The 23,769-nt window shown below is 33.4% G+C and overlaps 1 protein-coding gene across 2 annotated transcripts in view; it reads right to left on the reverse strand.

The window, feature by feature from the left end:
* Positions 1 to 8,754: 8,754 nt before the first annotated feature.
* The window catches only part of LOC143223566 (ribosomal protein S6 kinase alpha-2-like), a 73,377-nt gene continuing 58,362 nt past the window's right edge, over positions 8,755 to 23,769 (reverse strand). For both annotated transcript variants that reach the window (XM_076451673.1, XM_076451674.1), the window contains 4 exons: positions 19,314 to 19,552; positions 18,047 to 18,164; positions 14,742 to 14,879; positions 8,755 to 10,622 (listed from right to left, as the gene is read on the reverse strand). In XM_076451673.1, coding sequence (XP_076307788.1) covers positions 10,494 to 10,622; positions 14,742 to 14,879; positions 18,047 to 18,164; positions 19,314 to 19,552 — 624 coding nt within the window. In that variant the 3' untranslated portion in view covers positions 8,755 to 10,493. The remainder of the gene's footprint in view (positions 10,623 to 14,741; positions 14,880 to 18,046; positions 18,165 to 19,313; positions 19,553 to 23,769) is intronic.

Genomic DNA, 23,769 nt, shown 5'->3' on the forward strand with positions numbered 1-23,769 from the left:
GAAAGATGTGATATAGTCGTTAAAACTGTCACTGTTGAAAGATGTGATATAGTCGTTAAAACTGTCACTGTTGAAAGATGTGATATAGTCGTTAAAACTGTCACTGTTGAAAGATGTGATATAGTTGTTAAAACTGTCACTGTTGAAAGATGTGATATAGTTGTTAAAACTGTCACTGTTGAAAGATGTGATATAGTCGTTAAAACTGTCACTGTTGAAAGATGTGATATAGTTGTTAAAACTGTCACTGTTGAAAGATGTGATATAGTTGTTAAAACTGTCACTGTTGAAAGATGTGATATAGTTGTTAAAACTGTCACTGTTGAAAGATGTGATATAGTCGTTAAAACTGTCACTGTTGAAAGATGTGATATAGTGTTAAAACTGTCACTGAAAAGATGTGATATAGTCTGTCACTGTTGAAAGATGTGATATAGTCGTTAAAACTGTCACTGTTGAAAGATGTGATATAAACTGTCACTGTTGAAAGATGTGATATAGTCGTTAAAACTGTCACTGTTGAAAGATGTGATATAGTTGTTAAAACTGTCACTGTTGAAAGATGTGATATAGTTGTTAAAACTGTCACTGTTGAAAGATGTGATATAGTCGTTAAAACTGTCACTGTTGAAAGATGTGATATAGTTTTAAACTTAAAACTGTCACTGTTGAAAGATGTGATATAGTCGTTAAAACTGTCACTGTTGAAAGATGTGATATAGTTGTTAAAACTGTCACTGTTGAAAGATGTGATATAGTTGTTAAAACTGTCACTGTTGAAAGATGTGATATAGTTGTTAAAACTGTCACTGTTGAAAGATGTGATATAGTCGTTAAAACTGTCACTGTTGAAAGATGTGATATAGTTGTTAAAACTGTCACTGTTGAAAGATGTGATATAGTTGTTAAAACTGTCACTGTTGAAAGATGTGATATAGTTGTTAAAACTGTCACTGTTGAAAGATGTGATATAGTCGTTAAAACTGTCACTGTTGAAAGATGTGATATAGTCGTTAAAACTGTCACTGTGAAAGATGTGATATAGTTGTTAAAACTGTCACTGTTGAAAGATGTGATATAGTTGTTAAAACTGTCACTGTTGAAAGATGTGATATAGTTGTTAAAACTGTCACTGTTGAAAGATGTGATATAGTCGTTAAACTGTCACTGTTGAAAGATGTGATATAGTTGTTAAAACTGTCACTGTTGAAAGATGTGATATAGTCGTTAAACTGTCACTGTTGAAAGATGTGATATAGTCGTTAAAACTGTCACTGTTGAAAGATGTGATATAGTCGTTAAAACTGTCACTGTTGAAAGATGTGATATAGTTGTTAAACTGTCACTGTTGAAAGATGTGATATAGTTGTTAAAACTGTCACTGTTGAAAGATGTGATATAGTCGTTAAAACTGTCACTGTTGAAAGATGTGATATAGTTGTTAAAACTGTCACTGTTGAAAGATGTGATATAGTCGTTAAACTGTCACTGTTGAAAGATGTGATATAGTCGTTAAAACTGTCACTGTTGAAAGATGTGATATAGTCGTTAAACTGTCACTGTTGAAAGATGTGATATAGTTGTTAAAACTGTCACTGTTGAAAGATGTGATATAGTTGTTAAAACTGTCACTGTTGAAAGATGTGATATAGTTGTTAAAACTGTCACTGTTGAAAGATGTGATATAGTCGTTAAAACTGTCACTGTTGAAAGATGTGATATAGTTGTTAAAACTGTCACTGTTGAAAGATGTGATATAGTCGTTAAAACTGTCACTGTTGAAAGATGTGATATAGTTGTTAAAACTGTCACTGTTGAAAGATGTGATATAGTTGTTAAAACTGTCACTGTTGAAAGATGTGATATAGTCGTTAAAACTGTCACTGTTGAAAGATGTGATATAGTCGTTAAAACTGTCACTGTTGAAAGATGTGATATAGTCGTTAAAACTGTCACTGTTGAAAGATGTGATATAGTCGTTAAAACTGTCACTGTTGAAAGATGTGATATAGTCGTTAAAACTGTCACTGTTGAAAGATGTGATATAGTCGTTAAAACTGTCACTGTTGAAAGATGTGATATAGTCGTTAAAACTGTCACTGTTGAAAGATGTGATATAGTCGTTAAAACTGTCACTGTTGAAAGATGTGATATAGTTGTTAAACTGTCACTGTTGAAAGATGTGATATAGTTCTAAAACTGTCACTGTTGAAAGATGTGATATAGTTGTTAAAACTGTCACTGTTGAAAGATGTGATATAGTCGTTAAAACTGTCACTGTTGAAAGATGTGATATAGTCGTTAAAACTGTCACTGTTGAAAGATGTGATATAGTTGTTAAAACTGTCACTGTTGAAAGATGTGATATAGTCGTTAAAACTGTCACTGTTGAAAGATGTGATATAGTTGTTAAAACTGTCACTGTTGAAAGATGTGATATAGTTGTTAAAACTGTCACTGTTGAAAGATGTGATATAGTCGTTAAAACTGTCACTGTTGAAAGATGTGATATAGTCGTTAAAACTGTCACTGTTGAAAGATGTGATATAGTTGTTAAAACTGTCACTGTTGAAAGATGTGATATAGTTAAAGCAAAACTGTAAAACTGTCACTGTTGAAAGATGTGATATAGTCGTTAAAACTGTCACTGTTGAAAGATGTGATATAGTTGTTAAAACTGTCACTGTTGAAAGATGTGATATAGTCGTTAAAACTGTCACTGTTGAAAGATGTGATATAGTCGTTAAAACTGTCACTGTTGAAAGATGTGATATAGTCGTCACTGTAAAACTGTCACTGTTGAAAGATGTGATATAGTCGTTAAACTGTCACTGTTGAAAGATGTGATATAGTCGTTAAAACTGTCACTGTTGAAAGATGTGATATAGTTGTTAAAACTGTCACTGTTGAAAGATGTGATATAGTTGTTAAAACTGTCACTGTTGAAAGATGTGATATAGTTGTTAAAACTGTCACTGTTGAAAGATGTGATATAGTTGTTAAAACTGTCACTGTTGAAAGATGTGATATAGTCGTTAAAACTGTCACTGTTGAAAGATGTGATATAGTTGTTAAAACTGTCACTGTTGAAAGATGTGATATAGTCGTTAAAACTGTCACTGTTGAAAGATGTGATATAGTTGTCACTGTTGAAAGATGTGATATAGTCTAAAACTGTTAAACTGTCACTGTTGAAAGATGTGATATAGTTGTTAAAACTGTCACTGTTGAAAGATGTGATATAGTCGTTAAAACTGTCACTGTTGAAAGATGTGATATAGTTGTTAAAACTGTCACTGTTGAAAGATGTGATATAGTTGTTAAAACTGTCACTGTTGAAAGATGTGATATAGTCGTTAAAACTGTCACTGTTGAAAGATGTGATATAGTTCTTAAACTGTCACTGTTGAAAGATGTGATATAGTCGTTAAAACTGTCACTGTTGAAAGATGTGATATAGTCGTTAAAACTGTCACTGTTGAAAGATGTGATATAGTCACTGTTGAAAACTGTCACTGTTGAAAGATGTGATATAGTCGTTAAAACTGTCACTGTTGAAAGATGTGATATAGTTGTTAAAACTGTCACTGTTGAAAGATGTGATATAGTCGTTAAAACTGTCACTGTTGAAAGATGTGATATAGTCGTTAAAACTGTCACTGTTGAAAGATGTGATATAGTGTGATATAGTTAAAACTGTCACTGTTGAAAGATGTGATATAGTTGTTAAAGATGTGATATAGTTCTGTCACTGTTGAAAGATGTGATATAGTCGTTAAAACTGTCACTGTTGAAAGATGTGATATAGTTGTTAAACTGTCACTGTTGAAAGATGTGATATAGTCGTTAAAACTGTCACTGTTGAAAGATGTGATATAGTCGTTAAAACTGTCACTGTTGAAAGATGTGATATAGTTGTTAAAACTGTCACTGTTGAAAGATGTGATATAGTCGTTAAAACTGTCACTGTTGAAAGATGTGATATAGTCGTGTTAAAACTGTCACTGTTGAAAGATGTGATATAGTTGTTAAAACTGTCACTGTTGAAAGATGTGATATAGTCGTTAAAACTGTCACTGTTGAAAGATGTGATATAGTCGTTAAAACTGTCACTGTTGAAAGATGTGATATAGTCGTTAAAACTGTCACTGTTGAAAGATGTGATATAGTCGTTAAAACTGTCACTGTTGAAAGATGTGATATAGTCGTTAAAACTGTCACTGTTGAAAGATGTGATATAGTCGTTAAAACTGTCACTGTTGAAAGATGTGATATAGTCGTTAAAACTGTCACTGTTGAAAGATGTGATATAGTCGTTAAAACTGTCACTGTTGAAAGATGTGATATAGTTGTTAAAACTGTCACTGTTGAAAGATGTGATATAGTCGTTAAACTGTCACTGTTGAAAGATGTGATATAGTCGTTAAAACTGTCACTGTTGAAAGATGTGATATAGTTGTTAAAACTGTCACTGTTGAAAGATGTGATATAGTTCGTTAAAACTGTCACTGTTGAAAGATGTGATATAGTCGTTAAAACTGTCACTGTTGAAAGATGTGATATAGTTGTTAAAGTTCTTAAAACTGTCACTGTTGAAAGATGTGATATAGTGTTAAAACTGTCACTGTTGAAAGATGTGATATAGTCGTTAAAGATGTGATATAGTCTGTCACTGTTGAAAGATGTGATATAGTTGTTAAAACTGTCACTGTTGAAAGATGTGATATAGTCGTTAAAACTGTCACTGTTGAAAGATGTGATATAGTCGTTAAAACTGTCACTGTTGAAAGATGTGATATAGTTGTTAAAACTGTCACTGTTGAAAGATGTGATATAGTCGTTAAAACTGTCACTGTTGAAAGATGATGATATAGTCGTTAAACTGTCACTGTTGAAAGATGTCGTTATATAGTCGTTAAAACTGTCACTGTTGAAAGATGTGATATAGTCGTTAAAACTGTCACTGTTGAAAGATGTGATATAGTCGTTAAAACTGTCACTGTTGAAAGATGTGATATAGTCGTTAAAACTGTCACTGTTGAAAGATGTGATATAGTCGTTAAACTGTCACTGTTGAAAGATGTGATATAGTCGTTAAAACTGTCACTGTTGAAAGATGTGATATAGTCGTTAAAACTGTCACTGTTGAAAGATGTGATATAGTCGTTAAACTGTCACTGTTGAAAGATGTGATATAGTCGTTAAAACTGTCACTGTTGAAAGATGTGATATAGTCGTTAAAACTGTCACTGTTGAAAGATGTGATATAGTCGTTAAAACTGTCACTGTTGAAAGATGTGATATAGTCGTTAAAACTGTCACTGTTGAAAGATGTGATATAGTCGTTAAAACTGTCACTGTTGAAAGATGTGATATAGTCGTTAAAACTGTCACTGTTGAAAGATGTGATATAGTCGTTAAAACTGTCACTGTTGAAAGATGTGATATAGTCGTTAAAACTGTCACTGTTGAAAGATGTGATATAGTCGTTAAAACTGTCACTGTTGAAAGATGTGATATAGTCGTTAAACTGTCACTGTTGAAAGATGTGATATAGTTGTTAAAACTGTCACTGTTGAAAGATGTGATATAGTCGTTAAAACTGTCACTGTTGAAAGATGTGATATAGTTGTTAAAACTGTCACTGTTGAAAGATGTGATATAGTTGTTAAAACTGTCACTGTTGAAAGATGTGATATAGTTGTTAAAACTGTCACTGTTGAAAGATGTGATATAGTTGTTAAAACTGTCACTGTTGAAAGATGTGATATAGTCGTTAAAACTGTCACTGTTGAAAGATGTGATATAGTCGTTAAAACTGTCACTGTTGAAAGATGTGATATAGTCGTTAAAACTGTCACTGTTGAAAGATGTGATATAGTCGTTAAAACTGTCACTGTTGAAAGATGTGATATAGTCGTTAAAACTGTCACTGTTGAAAGATGTGATATAGTCGTTAAAACTGTCACTGTTGAAAGATGTGATATAGTCGTTAAAACTGTCACTGTTGAAAGATGTGATATAGTCGTTAAAACTGTCACTGTTGAAAGATGTGATATAGTCGTTAAAACTGTCACTGTTGAAAGATGTGATATAGTTGTTAAACTGTCACTGTTGAAAGATGTGATATAGTCGTTAAAACTGTCACTGTTGAAAGATGTGATATAGTCGTTAAAACTGTCACTGTTGAAAGATGTGATATAGTCGTTAAAACTGTCACTGTTGAAAGATGTGATATAGTTGTTAAAACTGTCACTGTTGAAAGATGTGATATAGTCGTTAAAACTGTCACTGTTGAAAGATGTGATATAGTCGTTAAAACTGTCACTGTTGAAAGATGTGATATAGTCGTTAAAACTGTCACTGTTGAAAGATGTGATATAGTCACTGTTAAAACTGTCACTGTTGAAAGATGTGATATAGTCGTTAAAACTGTCACTGTTGAAAGATGTGATATAGTTGTTAAAACTGTCACTGTTGAAAGATGTGATATAGTTGTTAAAACTGTCACTGTTGAAAGATGTGATATAGTTGTTAAAACTGTCACTGTTGAAAGATGTGATATAGTCGTTAAAACTGTCACTGTTGAAAGATGTGATATAGTTGTTAAAACTGTCACTGTTGAAAGATGTGATATAGTTGTTAAAACTGTCACTGTTGAAAGATGTGATATAGTCGTTAAAACTGTCACTGTTGAAAGATGTGATATAGTTGTTAAAACTGTCACTGTTGAAAGATGTGATATAGTTGTTAAAACTGTCACTGTTGAAAGATGTGATATAGTCGTTAAAACTGTCACTGTTGAAAGATGTGATATAGTCGTTAAAACTGTCACTGTTGAAAGATGTGATATAGTCGTTAAAACTGTCACTGTTGAAAGATGTGATATAGTTGTTAAAACTGTCACTGTTGAAAGATGTGATATAGTCGTTAAACTGTCACTGTTGAAAGATGTGATATAGTCAAAACTGTCACTGAAAGATGTGATATAGTCGTTAAAACTGTCACTGTTGAAAGATGTGATATAGTTGTTAAAACTGTCACTGTTGAAAGATGTGATATAGTCGTTAAAACTGTCACTGTTGAAAGATGTGATATAGTCGTTAAAACTGTCACTGTTGAAAGATGTGATATAGTTGTTAAAACTGTCACTGTTGAAAGATGTGATATAGTTGTTAAAACTGTCACTGTTGAAAGATGTGATATAGTTGTTAAAACTGTCACTGTTGAAAGATGTGATATAGTTGTTAAAACTGTCACTGTTGAAAGATGTGATATAGTCGTTAAAACTGTCACTGTTGAAAGATGTGATATAGTCGTTAAAACTGTCACTGTTGAAAGATGTGATATAGTCGTTAAAACTGTCACTGTTGAAAGATGTGATATAGTTGTTAAAACTGTCACTGTTGAAAGATGTGATATAGTCGTTAAAACTGTCACTGTTGAAAGATGTGATATAGTCGTTAAAACTGTCACTGTTGAAAGATGTGATATAGTTGTTAAAACTGTCACTGTTGAAAGATGTGATATAGTCGTTAAAACTGTCACTGTTGAAAGATGTGATATAGTCGTTAAAACTGTCACTGTTGAAAGATGTGATATAGTTGTTAAAACTGTCACTGTTGAAAGATGTGATATAGTTGTTAAAACTGTCACTGTTGAAAGATGTGATATAGTTGTTAAAACTGTCACTGTTGAAAGATGTGATATAGTCGTTAAAACTGTCACTGTTGAAAGATGTGATATAGTCGTTAAAACTGTCACTGTTGAAAGATGTGATATAGTTGTTAAAACTGTCACTGTTGAAAGATGTGATATAGTTGTTAAAACTGTCACTGTTGAAAGATGTGATATAGTCGTTAAAACTGTCACTGTTGAAAGATGTGATATAGTTGTTAAAACTGTCACTGTTGAAAGATGTGATATAGTCGTTAAAACTGTCACTGTTGAAAGATGTGATATAGTCGTTAAAACTGTCACTGTTGAAAGATGTGATATAGTTGTTAAACTGTCACTGTTGAAAGATGTGATATAGTCGTTGTTGAAAGATGTGATATAGTTAAAACTGTCACTGTTGAAAGATGTGATATAGTCGTTAAAACTGTCACTGTTGAAAGATGTGATATAGTCGTTAAAACTGTCACTGTTGAAAGATGTGATATAGTTGTTAAAACTGTCACTGTTGAAAGATGTGATATAGTCGTTAAACTGTCACTGTTGAAAGATGTGATATAGTCGTTAAAACTGTCACTGTTGAAAGATGTGATATAGTTGTTAAAACTGTCACTGTTGAAAGATGTGATATAGTCGTTAAAACTGTCACTGTTGAAAGATGTGATATAGTTGTTAAAACTGTCACTGTTGAAAGATGTGATATAGTCGTTAAAACTGTCACTGTTGAAAGATGTGATATAGTCGTTAAACTGTCACTGTTGAAAGATGTGATATAGTCGTTAAAACTGTCACTGTTGAAAGATGTGATATAGTTCTTAAAACTGTCACTGTTGAAAGATGTGATATAGTCGTTAAAACTGTCACTGTTGAAAGATGTGATATAGTCGTTAAAACTGTCACTGTTGAAAGATGTGATATAGTTGTTAAAACTGTCACTGTTGAAAGATGTGATATAGTCGTTAAAACTGTCACTGTTGAAAGATGTGATATAGTTGTTAAAACTGTCACTGTTGAAAGATGTGATATAGTTGTTAAAACTGTCACTGTTGAAAGATGTGATATAGTTGTTAAAACTGTCACTGTTGAAAGAGTCAGTAAGATTTTTTATTGCTATAAATTCTAACACTATTAATTTACCTTATACTCAGCTTAGTTGTTTTAACATGTCTGTATTTTAGTGTGTTACAAATGTGTGGAACATCCAGAAGCACAGAAAGCGTATCTCTCAAGAGTAAATTAAACTGTCCAATATTATGCGTAGTATCACTGAAGAAGATAACTTAAGAGTTAATATAAGAACTGAACAAAGACACCCAACAATCTGTAAGTGGGTATTCATTGTACTGTGTTACTATAAATCAGATTGATTTACTATTAATATAGCACTGTGACATTAAATTCTTGACTAAATGCAAGTGAAAAGCACTACTTATCAGATTTAAAACTAATTTGGAAATACTAAAACTAAAGTTCAAATGACATGGTTACACACTTGATACCACAACAAAATTTGATAAAAAAATTAATCAAAATTATCAACCTCCTTAAAAGTTACTAATGATGTACATACATTTGACCTTTTTAAAAATCTCACTGTAGTAGTTTAAAAGCCATGAAATAATACTGCTTAAAGTTTCCATAAACTCTACAAACACTGAACATGAGTAGCTGCTGTAGCTAACAAACAATTAATTTATAACAGTGATCACATGATCGACCTTCCCTTATGTAGTCAAGCACATAAATTAGGCTTACAAACAATATTTTATAACAAAACATTTTATAAGTGTAAAGACAATCATTATTTTTATTATTTAAACTCTGTGACAGCTTAACTGTTGTGACAAATAGCATTTGGAAAAAAAAAAAAGAGAGAGAAACACGCGAAGTACAGGTTGAATCTGAAAACATATTCAGTAATTTCTAATAATGAAAAATCAAATGAACAATATGTTCCTGGACACACGAAATACTTGGCTTTATAGATTTGAGACTGATGATGAACGAAGTGAACAATGACCCACAATAACAGACGATCTTTCTACTGAGGTTATTTGGTAAACTTGATCATAAATCTGTAATCAGTCAGCTTAGATCCTGTGTGCTTTCTAATGCAAATTCTTTTGTTTTAAAACCATAAATGTATATTAAAAAGTAGTACTTTGATCATAGAATGGGCTCCTGGAAGTGGCAGTTCCCTCTCACACGTTCAGTATAAATTTACAGTTCTGTTTGGCACAACACATCATCACCACCTATATACTTTTTAACAGTTCTAGAAACACCTTCACTAATTCTTTCAACCAAAAATAAAATTGATTGTACTCTTAAATGTATAAATTATAAAAGCTGTTTCTTGTTTTTTTTCTAAATGGAAGGCATCTTTAAATTTCAAGGGAAGAAAAAAATATCTAATTTCAAACCCAAGTTTATACAACTTCATACTCAACTAACTATGCCTACTAACAAACATTTAAATGCTTTCATTTTTTGATACCTAAACATAAGGTCTTAAGGTTAAAGAAAATTTCCTGAGTGTGAAATATCAGCCAATCATGAGGAAGAATGATCAGCCTATTGAGATTTTGAAATAAAGATCATGAAAATTAAGTTTTAAAAGGTGGATGAATATAAGCAGTGACTTAATATCTTCAACTGGTGTCTAATCCTTAACTTTCACCTAAATTCCAAAGAAGATAACTTTCTCTAGCAGTTGGTCTTACACTTGACGAGACATGAGGACTACAACACCTCTGGTTATGGAGACTTTTCTTCTGCCATGAATTCAAGGAAACCAAAATGTAGTTCCTAACACCTAATTAATATTCTAAGGAAAACCTGTGTCGTGCCTTTGCCCGTCGTTGTGCCAACTCTGATGCCGAAACAGGCTCCAAGTTAGGTAGCTTTGGAAAATGGTTAATGGCTCGGAATGTTGCAGCCATGGCTCCCTGTTGGAAACATCAATGAAAGCATTATGTAAAAACCAGCTCTAAAATAACACCTGATCACCTAAATGTAATTCAGCAAAATGAATAGCAGTCACTAACCAACACATCTTTCTAAGTTTGACAGATTACTTCAAATATTGTAATTACTTTTGGTCAATGAAACTTAACATAAGTTAGAAATGTAATTAAATCAAAATCAAGTACTACAAAAACTAAAAACTATGAATATGCAAAACTAAGCACACCAACAGTGATAGAAACACCTGTCCATCAGACTGCTACAGCTCAATCAAGTTTATGACCAAAAGCATATAATATATTCAATAATTTAGTTGTGCATACAATCATACAAGTATGATAATTAATCAAAAGCTGTTGTGGACAGCACAACAGCTCAAGATCCAGGATTGAGTTATGGTCCTCTTCAGGAACTCTCTCTAAAGATAGTAGCTGAAACATATGAAATAAACTAACAAGTGTTTAGTATCTGCAGGAGTAAAAAATAAAATATTAATAACTAATTAACAATTAGACTTAGGTGATCTTATAAATAATTACCATGACAACAATTGACATTCGGTCACACCAAAATCTTACTGAAAGTATGTAAACGTGTTATAATTTTATTTCAGGTATCAGAGATATGACCTGTGTCATCAAAACTAGTACCCACTTTAAGGGCTTGGACAGTGAACATCATTGAGTAACATAAACAAAGAATAAAATAAACTGCATCTAATAAAATCATCAGATCTATAAAAAAATATATATACCTTAAAAAGTTAGAAAACCCTACATGCCTAGAAAATGGGCCCGTACAATGTGAAGCTCTACAACCAGGATTAAATAAAGTTAACATTCAACTCACTTCTCATCTCTTGCACCTTGCTCTCTGGTCCCATCCCAGCCTTGTTCAAGATATCTCTGTTGACAATTAACCCACTACTAAGAAAGTAATCTGATATTTCAACTACATTTCCTTCACAAAAACTTCTAGAGCAGATGAAGGATCTCAAGTCCCTGAACATTCTTGGGAGAAAATCACTTCCCATAAATCCTTGATTTTTGACTTTCAGGCTTTAAATAGGCTGTTATAGAGAAACACGTATGAACTTTAAATTAGTCTAAAAACCTATACACTACGGAGTAAGTGCAACTGAACCCTTACAAATGGTCCAAAAGGTGCAACATATTGAGAAGTTGACCAATTTTATTTGTAGTAATATTATATGGCAAGTTAGGTTTAACATTTAAAACTTAATTGCATTTATTTCAGACTGACCAAAAAACAGAATGTAATTTTTTTAACTCTTTTGAAATATTAAGTAATGTTTTCACTGCACTGTGTTTGCAAATGCACTTAAAAGTACATTTCCTGGACTGGGCAGGAAAGGTTCTTATAATTACCATTTCTGTATCAAACTGAACAATAGTATACCACGAGTAACTTTTTACAGGCTGATGCCAAAAGGTACAAGTTCACCATGACAAAACATTCAAGCAGTACGTTCAAGTCAGCATATACCAGTTCCTTTAGAAGATACAAATAGGTGTTTCATAGTATACCATTCACAGATATCTCACACATATTTCTGTTCCTCTAGACTGCTAAAACAGAAGCTATCATCCAAATATGTTTGTTTGATTATGACGAGCTTGTACAGAATAGAGAAACAGTGGTCTCAATGTATTGCATAAAATCTTCCTGCAGTGAAATATGAGCTGTAAAGATTACTAGTGGCAGGAAAAAAATGTATGCTGCAGGCATCAATTCTTCATTATATTACAAAATCTGTGGATACCCCTTCTGAAGTTGCATTTAAATCAGATTTCTTTTCATAAATTAGTACTGCTTTTAGTTCTCTTTTTATTTTCAGCAATGCAATATTCAAGATTTGGATAACACATATGTCAAAGGTCAGGATATAGCAAGGACCAATGAATACTGTCCAGAACAGATGATGCCCGAGTAACTTCATTTAGGGATAAGTTGGCTAAGAATGATCAAAAACATACAGAAATTGTTCTATAACACTTTTACCATTTCCAAACATTCATGAGTAAATAACTTGTTTGAGGTACAGTTACGACAGAAAGTGTTCGTACCCCTGCATCGTGAGTAGTTTTTCCTCATAACTTAAAAAGTATCATGATTAGGATAATGAAAGTACAGTATATTATAAATATATATACATTACTGTATAATATTTATAATATACTGACACACAAATTTTTATATAAATTGAATGACAAATAAACTGTTTATAAACAAATGACCAAACATAGGAGGGGCAGAAAGTGTTCCTGTGTCTACTTTAATGGTCAGTTGTGTAGCCTTTCAGGTGAATTACTTGGTGCAATCTCTCCTCATAACCCTCCATGATCGTTTGACAGTACTTGACTGGTATTTTCTTCCATTCTTCTTTACAGAAAGCCTCCAACTCTTACAAGTTTTTCGGATGATGCTAATGAATCCTGGTCTTCAATTCATGCCAAACGTTTTCAACTGAGTTGAGATCGGGTGAATGCGATGGTCACTGCAGAATGCTTATATGGTTCCTCTGCAATCAGGGTTGCACATATTTCGATGTGTGCTTAGGGTCATTATCGTGCTGGAAGATCCAACGACTCCCAAGCAGCAAGTTCCGAGCATCATTCTTGATATAAGTGCCTAATATATCAACATACTCTTCTTTTTTCATGATTCCACTGACGCGGTGAAGGCAGCCTACACCAGAAGAGCTGAAGGAACCCCAAAGCATGATCGAGCCACCTCCGTGTTTAACTGTAGTGACGGTGTTCTTTGGAAGATTTTGTTCCCTCTTCTTACAGAAAATATAGTAAACATCATTGTGGCCAAAAAGCTCAATTTTAGTCTCATCTGACCAAAGAATACTCTTCTAATAGGTAAAAAGTTTATCCACATGCTTTCTTGCATACCTCAATCGTGCTTCTAAATGAACAGGCTTTAAATATGGAGGATGACATGCTTTGAATCCAGAAGAGTGTAACATGATCGTAACTGTAGAGGTGCTTACTTCAACTCCAGATTCCCTTACCAGTTTCTGTATGTCATTACATGTTAAACTAGGGTACCTACTAACTTCTCTGAGAACCTTCCTCTTGGTTCTCTCTGGAATTTTGGTGGGGTTCCGGAACGAGAGATTAGCAGTTGATCCTGTGAGCTTAAATTTGGCAATTATGCTTTGAACAGTAGATTTCGGCATATTAAGTTGTGTAGCAATACCGGAAAGAGACACACGAGACTTGTATTTTACAATAATTCGGTTTTTTAAAACACTGAACAGTTGTTTCCTGTTCACCATGATGACCAAGCAGATACTGACAGAGACAGTGCTAAATTGCTGGAAGTGCATTTTTTGCTGGCTAAATTCCAATAATTATGAACCATATGTCTAGTTCTGGAATGGTATAATGTAGTTTATTCACCAAACTAAACAAAATTTTTATGGGAATATCAATTTTTTAACACGTTCTAAAATCTACAAACACTTTCTGCTCCTCCCATTTTCGATTATTTGTTTATAAACAGTTTATTTGTCATTTAATTTACATAAAAATTTATGTAGATGTGTGTTAGTATAATATTTATAATATATTATATGTCTATTAGCCTAATTGAGATACTTTTTAAGTTATGAGCAAAAAACTACTCGGGATGAAGGGGTACGAACACTTTCTGTTGTAACTGTAGCTCAGATGCAGAATAATTAATAATAATTCATTAAAAAAAGAAATCAAAAGACACAATGTTTCATTGGGTTACCTTCTAATAAAACTTCAATTGGATTTTCTTGTCTAGTTTTACTTCCTAAACAAAATACATTCTTTTCAACATGCCTTGCTAACATTCACTTTTCTTACATCAGATAGGTTTTAACATATAATCAGAACAAATAGTAACTCATGATAATTATAAATAGAAGGTTTTCTTTATGATCATCATTTACTTCACAAACGTTTCAACACAGATATTTATTACTTAAATATATTACTGAACCTACAACCAACTATTATCACTCTCTATAATTAATTATTAAAAATGACTCTTTAAATGATAAATATAGAGCTGTATACAGATAAAACTAGAATCTACACCTTGACTAGGGAGGCATCTTGGTGACAAAGTTTGCAACTCGGTAGTTGGTTCCTGTTTTTAATCCACACATGGTTCAGCACATCAGAAACTTTGTAGCGCTGCTTAGGGTCAATATGTAACATTTTGTGAGCAAGATGCTGAAAAAAATGATAATTTTATTCACTTTTATTTTGAGAAAACAAAAATTAATTTGATGAAAATGTGTACTTTAGTCTAAAGACAACAGAGAAGTACACATGCAAAATATACGGTCATTTTTAAATTTGTTAAAAGTGTCTTCAGCAAGAGTAAGCTAGTGTAAACTATCAATAACCATCACGTGATCCCTTGCATTTATTCTGGTCATGTAATATGATTTCAACTAACACTACAGAAATTTAACACTAAATAAAGTAAAAATTAACCCTTAAGAGTCAGACAATATAAACTATTTTTACCTATCACTTTTACTACTAGAATTATCTCAGCTTATCCTGCAAGTTGTGTTTGCCACTCACTTTTGCAACTAGCATCATTTCAACTAACCAGAACACACACTATACTTATATACGAAATTTAGGTCTCCACCTTTAAGGATATGTTATATTTAATCATACCTTTATGTTTCTGATGTTAAAAATTAATTATCCAAGTTACAAACCATCCTACACAACAGTGATGTGGTTTCTAGTGAGACAAACAAAAATATGGTAATACTAAAAAACACGTTCACCATTATTTCTATCATGTTACTGAGACAACAACACCATAGTTCTAAAGAAACTTATCTTTATAAGTTTGGGGATAAGTTAACTAATCAAATAGAAAAGTAGCTTAACAGAAGAAAGCAGAGTGCTGTTCTAAATGGAGATCAGTCAAACTGGATTAATGTTGCAAGTTGGTTAACTAATCAAATAGAAAAGTAGCTTAACGGAAGAAAGCAAAGTGCTGTTCTAAATGGAGATCAGTCAAACTGGATTAATGTTGCAAGTTGGATAACCTCAGGGCTCAGTCAAAGGACCTTTGCCCCTTTTTTATTTATATTAATGATGCAGATGAAGGAATGATCATTAAAGTACTTAAATTTGCTGACAATATTGAGGTCGTGGGTGTTGTTGGCTGTGAGGAGTATAATGCTGCTTACAAAAGAATCTAAATCATTTAGTGAGTAAAGCAAATAAATGACAGATGGGTTTTAATTATAATAAATGTCAGACACAACATATGGGTAATCATAATTTGAATTATAAGTATAATTTGCATGGAAATAACCTTAACAGTATCCTAAAAGAAAGGAATCTTGATGCAATGGTTAATCATTCTCTTAAACCATCCAACCAGTATGCTGTTGCTAGTAGTAGAGCAAGTAGCATTTTAGGTTTTATCTACAAAAATACTGAATACAAGTGTAAGGAGGTTATAATTTCATTGTATAGGTCACTGGTTAGGTCATATTAGGAGCATTGTGTTCAGTCTTGGACTTCTTAACTTAGGAAAGAGTTCATATAAGGGTTACTAAAATGGTATCTGGGATTGAGAGATTGTCACATGAGGAGAGATGAAGATCCTTAAAACTATTTTCTCTTGAAAAAAGAAGAGTTAGAGAGAATCTGATTGAAGTGTTTAATGTTGTAAAAGGAACTGATAGTGTTGATATATCAACATTTTTCATACTTAACAGGGATAATTTTAGAACTACAAGACAAAATATAGAATTAAGCAAAACAGAAACTATCTTCGACCACAACAATTTTATTTTTTAAATAGGGTGGTTAGCCTACAGAATGGGTTGCCTTCAGGTTTTGCAGAGGTATTAGGTTTAAAAGAAAGCTTGATAGATATATGAATTAAAAGGGCTAGTTTTAACTGTTATTTTATTTTATAGTTTTAATTTGGTTTAGAGGATGAGATGACCAAGATGGACCAATAGATCCCTTGCTGTCCCTGAACTTTATGTTATTTTATGCTAACTATCCTTAGTTTATCCATGCAACTAGAAAAACAGTTATAGATTACGATTATTTGTAAAGGTTGAATTAACTTTCAGTTTATGAAATAACAGACAACAGATATTCACACTGTGGCTTTAATAATGTTAAATTGTAATACAAATATATGTTTTAAACAGAAGTACAATGATTTATACCAAAAATTCTTGTTCTAAAATAAAGAAATGTGTTTGATTTTGGCACATCAATCTTGATATTCAATAGGGAATCAAACTTAATTTTTATTTTAAATGTACAAACCAATGAAACAACTGCACCATTTGGATCAGTCTGACAGAGCCTTTCCAGACCTTTATTGGATACATAAAGTCAATTAGTTTAGTAAAAAGTGTGAAAACTTCTGCTATTCAGTCTATTAAACACTTTTCAGTCTGTTTTATTTTTATATTTTTATGATTAAAGGAGAATCACAGCATTAAAAACTGAAAAGTTTACTTATCAAAAATTCCCATGATAGATATTTTCAATCTTATCAATTATTGGTCTGAATGAATTAAAGAAAAACCAGATTAACAAAGAACCCTTTAAAGTAGATATTTGTTGTGAGATATCAACAGCCCTATATTTTCAAAGATTCACATACCTACTACCCTAACCATACAGAAACCCAGAAAAAAAATGTTCAACACTGATTTTCTTTTTCTGTGCCTGCTGTTCATTGCATATGAAGTAACATCTTTCCAGTTTTACTACAAAATAACGTAGACTTGAATTGTTTTTCAATATAAGTGCCAGACTATGCTTGAATATGAGAAACAAAACAGAATAAAAAAACATTTATCTTTCCTTTAACTCAACAGAGACATAGATGAGACATACTCTAGAATCTCAGAGGAAAAGTGTTTTCATTGTGTACTCATTTGACTAAAACCATCTTGTAAGAAAGTATTTGTTTCTACAGAGATTTGCATGTACAAAACTGAGACATGAAGAAGAAATGTATGAACAATTATATTTCAATTTCATACAACTCAGTGATACATGTGACTAATTCACACAAAAAACTGTACATTAAAAAACTAGATCCACGTTGGAACACTAATCTCACTCTTAGTGTTAACACTGGGGATCACAATCTGGATAAAAATGCATGATCAAGCTCCAGAAGTGAAAATAAGCTTACAAAATAAAAACTCATCAGAAATCACTGTCAATGATATTTGCACAAGTTTTGAAATCAACTAAAAGTATTAAAATCCGATCAAGTATCTAAAAACACATATTTCGAGCCAGGTGTAAAATCCAGCAAGCTATCTAACAAACCAATGACATAACATTTTGTTGCTGGTGTGACAATTAGTTCCCTTATCACCCACCTTTGCTGCTGGAGTGATGTTTACCCAGTTTCCAGAGTTCAACTGAAATCTTCCCTCTTCAATTCTCTCCAGAATGTCACTGGGAGTATCATGTGGTCCATTAGCAAAGGGAGTATACCTGAAATTCAATGTTCTACTTGAAAGGAATTACTTCCATTGTTAAACATAAAGTGTGACATAAAAAAAAACAAAATTTTATTTTAGACGCACATGGGTCTGAATTTTGTGTCTTTTCTCAATAGTTGAAAAATTCCCAAATGTGATATACTTAAATATATTTCATGGGAGCTTAAAAAAAATAAATACAAATTATAATATAACTACTCTTTGTGCTTCATAATACTGACATGGTCTTCAATAATTTCTGATAGTCACACCTAACAAGATATGATTAAAAATATAAACTGAGCCACTATCTTTGCAAATGCAAAACTCCATTTCCACAGACACCAACATCGCACATTATTACCTGAAAGGTGTCTCAGGACACAGTTACAGGTGGAAAAGTGTTATATAACCACCACCAAGTTTCCAATTTGCAATAAACATTTGATACAGAGGGAAACTTTAAAATTCTGTGGTTACAAACTAAGAACCAAACTTTTTCACACAGAGGTATTCAGTAGTTTACCTCTTTATAATCTTAACCATCTTGCTATGTTCTCAACCCTGTAATATATGCTTTACCCCCACTAACAAGGGATTACAAATGTAATACAGACTTACCTTGTTAACATTACCCATATATAAAAATGAAAGAGTCACTCTGTCAACAAAACGATACACAGTGTAAAACATACATACATGACGTACATGCACACTAAGCATGGTGGTACATAATACAATCATAATAGAAATATATTATTAATTATAATAAATACAAAATAATTCAACCCTAATACAAAAATTAGTCTGATAATAATGCATGGAGCAAAATTATTAATTTAATTTAGTTTGCTAAAGAGGTGTGAAACACAAATATTACACTGTAAATGTAATTGCATCACAAAAACTTGCTTACTCCACTAGAACAAACAAAAGGGTGTAAACAACAGAAATATGATATTTAATTTGTTTACATATTTATAACAGATAATCAACAAGGTACCATATCTGTGTTGACACTGTTTACAACAAACAAGATACATACTGCTTACCTAATTAACAAGGTGTAAACACAGATATGATACTTAAATTACTCACACACATTGTTTACAATGTACAAACACAACACAAATTTATTTTGATAATACAGAGTGAAACTTACCCAGCTAACATGGTATATAAAAGCACTCCCATACTCCAAATGTCACAAGCTTCATCGTAACCTTGTTTTTTCAGAACTTCAGGCGCCACAAAGTTAGCTGTGTAACATGGTGTCATGAGAAGTCCATTCTCTGCTCGTATCTGCTTTGCAAAACCAAAGTCACAGATTCGAAGAGACTCGGGGTTACCTGTTTCATCGGCATACATAATATTGGATGGCTTTAGATCCCGATGGACAACCTAGAAAATAAAATGAAATCTACAGTCTTGCTTTCCCCATCAAAAATTAAACTGATAAAAATAATAATTTGGTCGAAGGAAACAATCACAATCAGATCTACTGGTCAAATTTGACCTTACATATATGTACATAAAGACACACACACACAAAATACAAAAGTTCATTTGCAAAAGTGAAATCAATCTCTAGGTCTCTCAAAAGCCTTTATTTATTTATTCTTTTAGTTTGTACCCCAAGGTTAGCAAATCCTGTGTTAGCAACAACAAAAAGATAGAACAAAACTAAAGCATAAATTGAAAGAGCAAAGCACATGTAACAACCCATACATGTAACAAATTAGAAACATTCCACCAAAATAAAATGTCTTTTGTATAAACCAAGTTCTACTTACTTTTAAAGCAAATTCAATATTCCACCAAAAACAAAGCCTACTATTTAATGTTTTATATTAACACCATGTCAAAGTAAATACTAAACTTATACCATCTGTATTCTGTACAAATAACAACAAAATATCTACATCTTATTGTTCTATATTGTGCTGTAAAAAAAATATTTACCAGTGTATACTTTAAATGTAAGTCATAAAAAATTTATATGATAATTATCAGCTGACTCAATGTTTTATTTTTTATACATGCTAAAGCATTCATTAGTTGGTAGTTTTAAATTTTTTTTTTTTTTTTTTATTTGCCATCAAAAATAAACCGTGCAGGGAGCACATTCACATGGGAAAGGATAGTTTAAAAATGACATCTTAAACAGAAATCAGTCATTCAATTCCACAATGAAAAGTGGACAAGTGAGGATGTGTCCAAGGAGTTAGTGGCTAGGAAATGACAGAACTGTACTTGGTAAGTCAACTACATCCAAAAACTCATTCACTGGGTACTGACATCCACACAAGTGTAGAATGAGGATCCTATCATCTTCATCTCAAGTGTCGGAGTCATGAAGGAGCCTAACATTTGACTCCACAAATTCACAAAATAACCCAATGTCAGGGATCTGAGAATGCCACATCTGGAATCTAAGGAAAGTTCATCACATGCACTCAACCCTTATAACCATAAAACCAGCCTAAAATGACCCCAGATCAGTAACAACGTTGTAACTAAAGAAGAAAAACCCAAGAACAAAAGTGAAAACAAGCCACATAGACCTTCTGTGACCCACAACACAGAAGACAAGTCAAGAGGGAGAGGTGAACAATCCAAAACCTGTGTGAGGATTTATGTGATTAGTTCACTTAAATCTCCATTGCCTCACTTGCAGGGTACCAACATCTATATGAAGCTAAGAAGAGAGCAACCAATCAGAGGAGTGAACTGCATTTGGGTATCTCCACTTCAGAAATTTGTTACTCATCCAAAGAATTTTGTAACTCCCTCTACACCAGTGGAACACCACTGCCCTAATCTGAACTGAATAATTATAGCCATCCTTATGGAATCCATTTAGTATGTTGCCTTCAGGGTCAACCACCCCAGTGGTTTGAAACTGGCAAGTGGCAAAGACTCCTGCACTCTACAGAAAGAAAAATTATGATGGAGAGTCCAGATGGACTGCAACATTTATTTTTAAAAGCAGACCACACTGATTTAATCAACTTAGGCATTACAAGGGCAGACAGTAATTCCCATATGCTTTACTCATGCTATACACGAGTGTTACAGTCTGGGACAAGCATAATATGATCCAATTATCACAAGGAATATACACTCTAGTAATGTTGTGAAACATCCCATCCCAAGGGTAAGTACACATAGCCATGGAAAATGTATAAGAATCAACATAGCTTACAGTGCAGATTTGATAATAAGATATTTACGAATGGTTATAGCTATCTAAGTTGAACCCATTTTGAGTACAGAGAAAATATCTGGTCAAGCACCACTCACTAAAGAACAGAATATAAAGCCAAGGAGAACCTGGAGTCCCTGAAGGAAAATAAAGCATCAATAAAGACTTATATCATGTGACAGATATGCCAAAATCTGTAGAATAGCCACCCATAGGTGGCAGGTGATACACTGAAAAACCAAAATTAGTGGTGTAGGCTGTGGGAAGTGAACATCTGAGGAGTCATCCACGTGTTTAACCTTGGAATCTATCCAGTGGCCAACAAAGAGGAAAGGCAATGGAGAATGTAAAGTGATAGATTTGATGTGAGGAAATGTGAATGAGACCATGCCAGAAAGGAGACAATGAGGAAGAGGCCAACTAGACCAAACATCAAACCCAACTGGAAAAGGGTAACCAGGGAAAGATCACAGGAAAAGGAAGGTTGCCAAGAGAGAAGATGGCAGGAATAAGGACCCTGGAAGGAATCTGTCTGAGCATTATAACAGCAGAGGAGTTTACCCAGATAAGGACAAGGGTGGAGATAAGAAAAAGAGGACAGGCAGATAGACGAAAAGGAAGACTGACCTTCTCCAGCCACAGAGGTCTTAGGAAGAATAGCACAATCTGGATTAAGAAGATAAGATAAGAGGAATTGTACAAGGTCCTGGTAACACTGAGGGCAAAAATATTAAACCTATGCCATCAACAGGTCAGGAACAAGACAAAATACACCTTTAAAGAAAGATGAAAGAGGAAAAACAAAGACATTGGTAAAGGGAGGGCATGAAGGGTGCCTCAGTGGCTGATGAAGCCAGTAAAAAACAGATCAACATTGAAAAGACAGGGAAAGCAAAGACCCTGTGAAAATGGGAAAAATAGAAGTTATGGAATAACACCACTCAAAATCGATGAGATCAATGAACTCCTCTCAAGGAGCCATGTGAGAAATTCAGAGATACAGGAAATTATTGGGTGAAGAGTCCATAAATGCCAAGGAGAAATAAATGTTCCACTTCCATTGATAGATGCATAAAGAAGAAGGGTAAATAGAATGTGTTAAATGTAAAGCCACTCTGCAATTTAAACTGGAACTCCTTGCCAAGAACACAACAAAAGCCAAGCTTGAAGACATAGGACAGATGGCTCAGGATAGAGTGATGGTGACTGGGGTTGATGGAGCAGATCAGGACAGAAGAAAATAGGAAGGAGAGGGAGCACTTGAAATTAAGAGTAACTGAGGTGCCAAGGTTTAGCAGGGCAGTATGTATCAATTAGAAGGACCGTGCAAAGAGTAGCATAGATGAGGGAAACCAACCAAGGAAGTAAATGAAGAGTAAAGATAAAGGAACAGATAAAACCAATCCTGGTTGAAGATGTTGACAGCCAAGGCTCAAGAAGGAAAAATTGAAGCCACCAAAATTGACAGGATGTAAGGGCCATTTAATGGGATAAAAACAATATGATCAGAAAAGATTATTGGGTATGAGACTGAAAGCAACAGGTACATGACATACCATAAAATGAATCTGATGTGTGTGGGCCCAGTAATGAAGATCCAGAATGCAAAAACACAGATCTGGGCATGGTGTCACCTTGGTGACTGTTGTAAGTCACAACAGAATTATCAGAATGATTAATAACCAATCGGCAGCTGTTAAGAGAAGAAAATGTTGCAAAGCCTGATGAAAAGCCAAGAATATGAAACACTGTGATGTGAATAAAACTCTCTACCACAGATCCGAAATCTGCTGGTGATTCACACAGGTACCTAAGCCCTGAAGGAATGCATCCATGAACAGATGCAACTCTGGCTGCTAAGGAGAAAGTATGACCCCCACTTACATGCAGGCCCTGTCTAACCACCAGTGGAGATCATCTATAAGGAATAAGGGAAGGGATATAGAAGTATTTAAGGGATCGCAAGTGAGGTTCCACTGACCTTGAAGAACCAATTAAAAAAACTTCATATGGGCTCTACCCTGGGAATATGAGAGGGGTCATGGAGAATTAGAGCCACAAAACCAAAAACCTCATGAGCTTTAAGTAAAAGAACAAGTAGTTCTTTCCAAATGGCCCTTTCCATAGAATGGAGCTTGTTGGACCCATTTAAGATGGGTGGTGAAGAAAACACCCCAATGGATAAGGTATTGGACAGGACAATGGAAAAAAGACTTCTCCAAATTGGCAAATCAGCTTACTCCACATTTCGAATGAGCAAGAAGAAGCCAGCTGTCCACATAAACATGGAAGCACAGCCACATGGCATCAATAGGATAAGCAAAGGAGTGGACCACATAACATGTATTGTAGTTAGGCTAGGCCAAAAGTTAAAGCACAAAACTCATACATAAGTCTCTAATGCACAAATCAA

Source organism: Tachypleus tridentatus, chromosome 8, assembly GCF_004210375.1.
Source record: "Tachypleus tridentatus isolate NWPU-2018 chromosome 8, ASM421037v1, whole genome shotgun sequence".
NCBI classification, from domain to species: domain Eukaryota; kingdom Metazoa; phylum Arthropoda; class Merostomata; order Xiphosura; family Limulidae; genus Tachypleus; species Tachypleus tridentatus.